This window comes from Brachyistius frenatus, unplaced genomic scaffold (assembly GCF_029030835.1).
Source record: "Brachyistius frenatus isolate BFR_SWC_R1_liver_20210118 unplaced genomic scaffold, ASM2903083v1 Contig_21, whole genome shotgun sequence".
Taxonomy (NCBI): domain Eukaryota; kingdom Metazoa; phylum Chordata; class Actinopteri; family Embiotocidae; genus Brachyistius; species Brachyistius frenatus.
Genome location: NW_027210620.1, coordinates 5,196,297 through 5,206,336, shown reverse-complemented (window position 1 = coordinate 5,206,336; position 10,040 = coordinate 5,196,297). Strand labels below are relative to the sequence as shown.

Sequence of the window (10,040 nt, the reverse complement as noted above, 5' to 3'; positions counted from 1 at the left end):
AACTACATCTGACCGACTGCCCGACGGATATATTTGCACAACTAAAGCACGTAAAAAGACATCATGGTCGGTATAAATCTGCGGATTGCAACTTTCTCAGTGTCATCCCTTTGAGTTGAGCTATTTCAAAATTTTTCAATTCAAGTCAAAATAACATGTAACTGAGATATCAAAGAACTTCGCTGCAGTATAAACAACTGATAACCTACCTGCTGGCTGTCAAAAGGATCAGAGGAGGCTGGAGATCTGGAGCTTGCAGGAGGAGACGACTCACTTATTTGTACTGGTCCAGCTAAGAGCCCCTGCAGAAACCAGGAGGCGTGGTCTAATGGTGGTCTAATTTGCCAACCTATCCCAACCCTGCCTGCTATATTAACATTTATATATATATATATATATAATTGAATCAAAGAAGCCCAGTGAGGATTAAATGATCACATTTTAATAATATACCATTCATTGTATCTGGTATTGTTTTCTTTACTGAAACACTGTTCAGAATCGCTTTTTATTGTATAATTAGTTTAAAATAATTTTAAATCTAAAGTAGCATTATACTTGTCGTGTTAGTTGCCAAATGCACGCAAAGGCAGTTATTCTTCGATATTTTTATTATATCATGTGGAAGAAAAAAAAATCCTGTTTGTTTCACCCTCGTCACAATGTTAGTGGATTCTAGTAAATGGAGTTTTTACACCACCTCCTCCTGCACCTCCTCCTGCACCCCTTCCTGCACCCCCCCCCCCCCTCCTGCACCCCCTCCCGTCCAGCCGCAGTGGTTACTCCCAGTCGGACCGCCCCCCACGCTGCTTCTGATTGGCTGGTACTTGTTCGCCTCCGTCGTTTGGGTTGGTTTGGTTTAGGCACGAAGGAGCGGTGATTGGTTAGAGCCGGGGCGAGAATATCCGGTTAAGCCAATGAGGAAGCAGAATAGAACCGGTTTTGCCTTCACTATTCTTGGAAAAATAAAAAAAAATAACCTCTGTGAGCAGCCAGCTTCCGCACCGCCGCTTCTACTTCTGTCAGGGACACGGGCAGCGCAATGCTTTCACGATCCCCACGTGTGTACCGGACACTCGGCCGTTCTCTGTCAGCTGCGAGCCAGGTAGGTTGGGTTAAAAAAAATAATAATAATAATAAATAAATTTAAAAAAATTAAAAACCAGCAGCTTGAGTCTGTGCTAACAGACATCAGCATTCAGCCGGTGAAGCAGGGCCTCGCCTACCAAGGGCGGACACGGGACACGGGACACCTCCCAGCGGCAGCTCGGGTTTATCGAGAAGCTGGTTTCCACTTAAAGTTGCTTTTATTTCACGATGGTTATAAAAAAAATAAAAAAAAAAAACCTGCACTCGCTTCACTGAACTATTATGTCTGTGCCCTGCAGGCTGTTTACCGCCTTTAAGACCCGACTAGGTTAAAGTTAGCGTGCAAAGTGTGGCTGCAGGAGTAAAAAGGTGTGGAACAGCTGACACAAATAGCCATGACGTCATGCACATGTATGCGCAAACTTGGCTCAGCCCTCACAAGTCTGTCCAGTGCCGTGAGCTGTAAACGAAGCTGAAACATGATCAAGGAGGTACAAACTCTCTGATTTGTGCCCCTCTCTGCTACACGGTGGAGGAGGTGGGGGAGGGGGGGTGGGGGGTTATCTGTAGATTTAAAGGCCTGCAGAGCCTCTCGGTTTATTAGTTCCTCTTGGCTGAAGAGTAATGAAGTAGTAAAATAAGAGCTCTGCGGTTACTCCTCCATTCACGAAGGTCACAGTGTTCAGCTTTTGTCTGAAGAGTTTAAAAATTTTTTTAAAAAAGAGTAATTTATCAACTGTGGCTTTTTGATGCTGCAGAGTTGTGATGCATACTGATATCAGCTTCACATAATCATTATTATTCTTAACTATTAGTTTGTTTTTGAGTAACTGAACACACTGAATGTCTGTAGTTGTATTAAAGTACGTTAGTTTCAGCTAGATGTGCAGAATAACCTGTCATTTTAGTGCACGTCAGGGATATTCAAACTCTCTGGCCTTCAATAACAAACCTGTCTGCATACAGATTCACTGTTTTTCTACTTTGACAAATATGGATATGGACCTGCTATCGGCACCTTATGACTTCTTGGATTTAAAAAAAAAAAAAAAAAAAAAAAATTATCATAAACAAGCCCAAAATGCTTTAATATGTTCATCTTGTATTTTACTGTGTTCAATTTATAACAATGTGATACGTTTATTCCATGTCCTATTATATCTACGAAGAGAGCCAAACTATTTTCCTATGCAGCCGTCTTGCTATTGAGTTCGAACAGCACCAGTGAATGCAATTGCACAACAAAGTCTTTTGAAAAGATGCAGAGTTTGGACTTTAGAAAACCGGAGCGAACCGAACGAGTTAATGCCGGAAGACTAAAGTCGGAACAGAAGAGAAATAAGTTGGTGTGAAGTTGTACTCTCGACCGCTCTGTGGTGTGTAATTGACACCAGTTGTTGTAGAAAATAAAAAACGTTGATGGATGATTTGATCCATAACAACTCCGCCCTTCTCTGGCATCCCACATACGGGTCACGCCGGGCAGCCCGAAGAGGCACTGCCCCTAAAACACACACACACACACACACACACACACACACACACACACACACACACACACACACACACACACACACACACACACACACACGTGACTCATAACATTCAGCAGCAATGGAGTAGGATCACAGCAGCCTGTTTTGTCAGCACCGATAAGTCCTTTGGTTTAACCACATCATCGCCGTCCGAGGTGGAAGTTAGTAAATGTGCGAGTTATGAAGACGTTTTACGAAGTCCAGTTCTGTACACAACCTTCTCTGATTCATGGCAATGAACGAGGGCTTCCCTCCAAGCATTGTTCAGTCAAGGCGGCGAGGTACGCGTCTCCTCTCCTGACTGGTTTTAGTAAGTTGCCAAAGCCACATGCGTACAGTGTCTGGCACTTACTGTCGGTAGCGTTTCTGCATTTCTCCCTTTTAAAGCTTTATGTCTCATTTTATCTTTTCAGGCCGCTAATGTGTTGGTCCGGCAAAGTGTATCAGGTAAGTGTGCATCTCACGAAGTGGAGTAGCTCCTTAACTGGATTTGCAGGACTCCGTCCACACACATCGCACCCTTTGCCTCGTCTGACCCCGGCATCCACTTTGGTGTTTTTAAACCCCTAAAACAGACTTTTGAAACCCTGCTGACCCAGTTTTAGTTGTTTTAGTCTGACAGGACAGAAACCAAGACTTTTTGAAAACCACACGGAGCGAAAGCTGCTGAACTGTATTTTTTTTGTTTTTGTTTTTTGGACCCCGTCAGATTCTGTGACCCGCTCTGATATTCTTACACTCGCCATCTCGCTCCTCGTGCTTAAACCTAAACAACACCGCGGGTCACCAGAATCTGATTGGTCACTTAACTGCGGTGTATCACCGGTGACGGGCGGCATGCTCGGTGTACGTGAACGGTCACGTTTAAGGTGCCTTCAGGCGTCTCGGTACGGACAGAGATTAGCTCTGAAACCGTGCTAGAACACTTTTTTTTTTTTTCCGTTGTGAAATTAAATCGTATCGATGTGCTTGTAGTCTTGCTGTCTTGATGCGACTGCTCATGAATAGACACGCTCTGCGAACGGCTCGTCCAAACCGAAATCGGCGATGCTCGTTGAATGGCTGACGCGCCCGACGAGCCCACGAGCGGTTAACGGCGGCTTTCGGAGAGCTCGTCTCGCATCTCGCGTCGCCGCCTCGGGAGAAGCAGCAGTTGCAGCTCACACTGATTTGTTTCTGTCTTTTCTTTTCTCACGGTTTCAGGCCACTCTGTCTGCAGCCAGCTAGTTTACAGGAAATCTCAGCCGTAAGTGCGCATGTCTGTCTTCTGAATGGTCTTCAGTAAAAAAAAAAAAAAAAAAAAAAGTTCATCTGCAGAAAGCCTTCGGCGCAGCATAACGTTCCTGCTCTACGTGTCGTAAACTGAGCTGCACACACGATGCTGTCTGTAAACCAACACGAGAGCGTTTCATCTGCACTTTGTGAAGCCGGTCGGCGCTGCGTGATCTGCTCGCCGAAGTGTTTGGGTCCGAAAACAATCAGCCCATTTCGTCGATGTAACGTGAGAATAACATGATGAGTGGCAGCCAGATGTTGTTCCCTTTTTAAATGCGCTCTCCTTGTTGACATTCCAGATGTGAATTTCCGTCATCGGCGAACGTCTACCACATCAGATACTTCAAGACGTCCGCTGTTCACAGTATGTATCGCAACAATTCTCAGTGTTGTGGCGAAAACCTTGAACTGTGCTCAGTGTTTAACTTACACTGAGCTTCTTTTTTTTTTAATGTACAGGGGATGAAGTGGTCACGGTCAAAACTCCTGCATTTGCAGAATCCGTTACAGAAGGAGATGTGAGGTGGGAGAAAGGTTGGTATTTGTTTCCACATCGTAGGTCAAATATTGTTCGTATTTCACAAGTGTTACAAATCCACACTGTTTGACCACCGAACCGACTGTCGGCAGTCATTTGTCCGCACATGAAATACGTTTGTTTTGTTTGTTTGTTTTCTAGCTGTGGGTGACTCGGTGTCAGAAGACGAGGTGGTGTGTGAAATTGAGACGGACAAGGTGTGAACAAGGAAACTAATCAACCTAAAACCATCTATTTGAGTTGTTGTTGTTGTTGTTGTTGTTGTTTTACTTTCCTTCAAACGGAGTACGTGAAAATTATGCAAAACGTTTTTGTGTTGCGCTCACAGACGTCGGTGCAAGTCCCTGCTCCAGCAGCTGGAGTCATTGAGGAACTACTGGTGCCCGATGGAGGGAAAGTAGAAGGAGGGACGCCCCTCTTCAAACTCCGGAAAGGAGGTGCGCTCGCCCGAACATCGGTTGTCTCGATCAGTTTTCAGTTTTACAACGTATTCCGGGCTCCTCGGATGCGTCGGCGTCGCGCAAACAGCCGTACCCCGTCCCCCCCCCCACACACACACACACACCCCTCCATTTCAATGAGCTCGGTGTGTTTTAAACGGGAACCGTCCGGTACGATTGTCCGGGCTTTTGACGTTACCGAAAAAAATACCTTCACGGCGTATATCGGCGTATTGCGCCGTGTCGTGTCGTATCGTACTGTTCGGCTGAAGAGTTCTACCGACTTCGCATTGTTGTTACGACGCAGGTCTAGTCCAACGCATTGCCTCGGGTTGTGCAGCTGAGCGGTCTGTTTTTCACCGCCGTTCTGAATGTTAATCACAGTCACAGCGTGTTAAATATTCTGCCGCCGTTGCAGGGTGAAAAAATATTCAATTAAAACGAATCGAATTATGACTGAAACTTAATGAAGCGAAATGTCGTGAATCATTCTTGTCCTCATTTGCACCTCGCCTCTCTCAGCTGCTGCCAAAGCTGCTCCCTCCTCCCCGGCTGCGGAGGCACCAGCTGCGGAGGCTGCCGCTCCTCCTCCTCCTCCTCCTCCTCCGGCTCCGACCCCGGCTGCCTCCCCTCCAGCGCCACCGCAGGCGGCCCAACCGAAGCCCGGTGTGTTTCCTCGGCTGTCGTATAACTCCCCAGAGAGCTTTTATTTATGTAATGTATGAATGTATGCGTCTTTTTAGGTCCCGAGCGATTGGTTTTGGCGCTTCTGGCAGTTTGCGAACTCTTTCCCTGCAGGAGATGTGTCTTCATTTCTAATTGTTCTGTATTTATTGGATCTCTTATCACATCCTGTCATTCTCTACCTCGTGCAGTTGCTGCAGTCAAACCCACCGCCGCAGCTCCAGCGCCCCCTGCAGCCGGAGTCCGCGGAGAAAACAGGGTAACGTTTGATGTGTTTTGTGTCTTCTCTCGCAATAATATCGTAATTAATTGTGATAGCCAGAAATGTAACGACGGTGTTTCACAGATGTGCTTTTTCTCTTGTCTTGCGTCCAGGTGAAGATGAACCGTATGAGGTTGAGGATCGCTCAGAGACTGAAGGAGGCTCAAACCACTTGCGCCATGCTGACCACCTTCAATGAGGTGGACATGAGGTGAGCCACAGAAATCCCCAAAAGATTAGTCCAAGGTTATTCATCGTGCTTTCACCCCCAACCTGACGGTTTGCATACTGTTGAATCTGTGGTTATGATCACACATCTGTCCCAAGTGTAAAGGCTAGTAAGGGCTAGTAGGGCCCAGAGGGCTGCAATAATTGCAACTAATGGTAGCTATAGTATCATGGGAGTTAAGGAGGAAATATAAACATAGAAAGTGACAAAGTCCATGGATGGATCAAGCTCAGGAATCTCAGCCAGGACACCGCTGTTTGTGTGAAAATGTCCGTTGAATTATTTCAGGTTACGTAACGTACCGAACAATACTTGTGTGGCATGTGCAACGCCACATATGCAACATAACGTACTTATTTGAACTTAAACCGGATCTTTTCTTCAGCAACATCCAGGAGATGAGGAAAACCCACAAGGACGCTTTCTTAAAGAAGCACAGCATCAAACTGGGTTTCATGTCAGTATTCGTTAAGGCTGCTGCACACGCTCTGACCGACCAGCCTGCCGTCAACGCCGGTGAGATAACGCACATGAACTTCTTTTTTCTTCTGTCCCAAAGGTGCTTTGCCGTCTGCCGTCGGTGAAACATTTATGATGTACATTATATGCGTTATTCATACCGTTCGGACATATTGTTTGTCAGGTACGGCGTCAGGAGCCAGACACACCGGTTCAACTCGTTTTGTCCTCTTGCTTTAAAGCGTTACACCCAAAATGGTTTTTTTTTCCCCTACAGTTATTGATGACACAACCAAAGAGATCATTTACAGAGATTACGTAGATATTAGCGTTGCTGTGGCAACTCCAAAGGTAGGACTTTTGACTCTCTATAATATATATTGACTAATGTTGCTGCTAAATTTGGGGTAAATTTGAATTCACCTCAATCACTTGGGATTCATTCCATGCTTTTCACATTTAGGGGCTTGTTGTACCAGTGATCCGCAATGTTGAGACCATGAACTTCACTGACATTGAGAAAGCCATCAATGCATTGGGAGAAAAGGTAAAAAAAATCTTTATGCAACAGTCTTAATCTGATCTGTTTTTAAATCTTCCACTCTGATGAGTTCTCTGTCCCAGATATGTTATATTTTAGACCGCTATAAAATATAAAAAAAAATGTCCAGGATCGTCTTAGTTGAGAAAATCATCCGTGTCGCATTCCTCAGGCTCGTAAAAATGACCTTGCTGTTGAAGATATGGACGGAGGCACGTTCACCATCAGCAACGGTGGCGTGTTTGGCTCCTTGTTCGGCACCCCCATCATCAACCCCCCGCAGTCCGCCATCCTCGGCATGCACGGCATCTTCGACCGACCTATGGCCATCAACGGCCAGGTGAGAATTATGTTTCCATAGATACCGGTGACGGCTTTGTCTGCGTTTCCGATGAACACATTAAATCATACCTGCATGGACAGGCAGTCATAATACAAACGAAACGGGATCTGTTGGTTTTCCAAACGTGGTTTAATCAAACGTAAGTAAACGGTAAAAAAAACAAAAAACATCTTTCTGCTTTGGCAGGTTGAGATTCGGCCCATGATGTACGTGGCACTGACGTACGACCACCGGCTCGTGGACGGCAGGGAAGCAGTCACTTTCTTGCGCAAGATCAAAGCGGTGGTGGAAGATCCACGAGTGCTGCTTCTGGACATGTGATAGTGTCTCGCACCACATGACTCGTATTTAAAAGTAGTCAGCCGCATAAAATGAACTCCGCATCACAGAAAACGCACAAATCACACACATTCGCCTGTACGACTGTTATTTTAACAGTTCAAACTGCAGTAGGATATTGGGGTTGTGTTCCAACACCAGGGGCACTTCAGTGCATGCTATTATCTGTAGAGAGTAATCTGAAGTATCTGCTTCGGGCTAAATCACCACAGCAAAAATATGGCTTTCTATCTTTTATCAGTAATTGCTTTGCTTCATTTGAATTTAGCAATAATAAAGTCGAAATTGGTATAAACAGGCTTAAACGGCAAAAAAAACAAAAAAAAACATACAGACGAGTGTGTTATTATACGCAGAAGGCTCTCGGATGGACGTATGAAGCAGTACATAAACACTCGCCTGACTCTTGTCATAGTTGTGTAATTACGAAACAAAAATGTCTTTCCCAGACAGCGGTTGGTTGCATAACTTTCCCTCCTGCTCGTTCTTTGATGCTCCTGAGCCACTTTTTCCACAGCGGGGCCAAACGGAGCTAATTCAAATTAGTTCAAGATGGTTAATGGTAACACGGGTTTCGAAGGTTTCTTCGGTTTGCTGCGAGATGTTGTAACTATAGCAACAGTCTGGAAAACAGAGTCAGCGACCGGGAAACTAGGTATTTGTATGGAAACACTGTGTATCCCAGTGCCATGCTGTTTAAAATCCATGTCGACTGTCCGGTGTGTTTAAATGTGACCCAGTTCGGTTAAATTCCTGCTTCGCGCAATCATGTCATGTATTGTTTTGTATTTTGTCTCAGACCTGCCTCGATGTCGTCAAGGCAACGAATTGTGATCTTACTCTGATCAGTTTGAGTAAAACAGACGTATAATTTCATCATTCATTTGCAGAAACTGTACAAAACAAAAAAACACACTATTTTTTTATTACATATTCAGTTTATTGTTATTTTATCGGCAACGTGTCGCGAGTGATGTTTAAAACGCACAACTTGCCAACAGGTTTTTATGTTAAGCTGCAATGTTGGAACAGATTTTCATTGTCCTATCTTATATATGAAATACTTATATTTAAAACAAAAACAAACATTTTAAACATTAAACATCTGAAAAGAGTTTTATGAAACTTGTCTTTCACTTATCCTTTCCCAAATTTGTACCCACCTGCTTGCTTTGACATTTGTCCACTAATGTTTATCTGGAGCTGAAACAAGTATTTTTCCATTAATCAACAACAATTTTGATAATCAAGTAATAATTTGTTATGTTTAATACAAAATGCCAAAATCTGGTTGCAGCCTCTCAAACGGGATGTTTTAAATGCTTTAGTTCATGGACTCGTAATTTAATAGCATCGGATTGTTTTGGAGAAACAAAAGCTATTTGAGATTTTTAGCACGGCTTCGACAACTCGCAGTGCTTATTTGTAATTACCTCCACAAAGAGGTTTCTGGTGCGGTTTGTTTTTGTTTGTCAGCTGGATTACATAAAAACTACCTGCCGGCTTTTCATGAAACTTGGTTGAACAGTCGAGCCCCGGCCAAGGAAGGACTCATTTGAATTTTTGGGCACCTGGCCTCCCGATTGCCGAACATCTTAAAAAGTCCTGCATACGCCGGTAAAGTTTCAATAGTGACAAAACACAGCCCATTCTAGAAATCCAACGATCTCGCATCACACTGTACTCTCTCAGGTACCGGCGCTTCTGCGATACAGATGTACTTGCTGAAATTGTGACATGGCCACAACTGTTAAGTATATCCAGACGTAGCCGTGGCGGTGGGAGAAGGTGCTCCAGATAAACTGCACATTTCCTCTCGATATTCATCTTCTAATAACAGTCTTTGTTTTGCGAAAAAGTACTTGGGAATACAATGAGGGCAAAATAAAAGCTCAAGGCCTAGGCAATGAACGGTTGGTCTTGGTCAATGGTTGATCTTGGCTGAAGCATTTTATCTTGTGCCAAATCTATTTTGCTCCTGAATTCTCTGCAGCGGATGAGTTTTGTGCCAACGATGGATCTTCAAAGCCTCATTAGCCAGCCCACCGCTCAGCTCTTGAGAAGGGCCAAATAATGGGATCATCTCTGACAAAGTCTTGAGGGTTGCTTGGCCCTTTTTCCCACTTCACAAACACAGGCTCAAGTGTGTGCAGCTGCGTGCGATACCTCTTCAGCATTTCTGTTTACTTTAATAATCGCGGGGACAATGGGTCCTAATGTACGTCTTTGTTTCTCTGCCAGCACCTACACAAATGTCTGAACAACACTGTTTGGAGGAAAAACACCGAATTCATTATGCCCACACA

At 44.5% G+C, this 10,040-nt stretch overlaps 1 protein-coding gene across 1 annotated transcript; it reads left to right on the top strand.

The window, feature by feature from the left end:
• The first annotated feature begins 958 nt into the window (after positions 1-958).
• LOC138619840 (dihydrolipoyllysine-residue succinyltransferase component of 2-oxoglutarate dehydrogenase complex, mitochondrial-like) lies at positions 959-8,849 on the top strand. The gene is made up of 15 exons (XM_069696642.1): positions 959-1,105; positions 3,038-3,071; positions 3,828-3,870; positions 4,199-4,263; positions 4,359-4,433; positions 4,579-4,634; positions 4,766-4,874; positions 5,400-5,543; positions 5,753-5,820; positions 5,937-6,034; positions 6,438-6,568; positions 6,789-6,862; positions 6,975-7,058; positions 7,225-7,392; positions 7,582-8,849. The coding sequence occupies exons 1-15, from the start codon at positions 1,043-1,045 to the stop codon at positions 7,714-7,716; spliced, it is 1,347 nt and encodes a 448-aa protein (XP_069552743.1). The 5' UTR covers positions 959-1,042; the 3' UTR covers positions 7,717-8,849.
• The last annotated feature ends 1,191 nt before the right edge of the window (positions 8,850-10,040 follow it).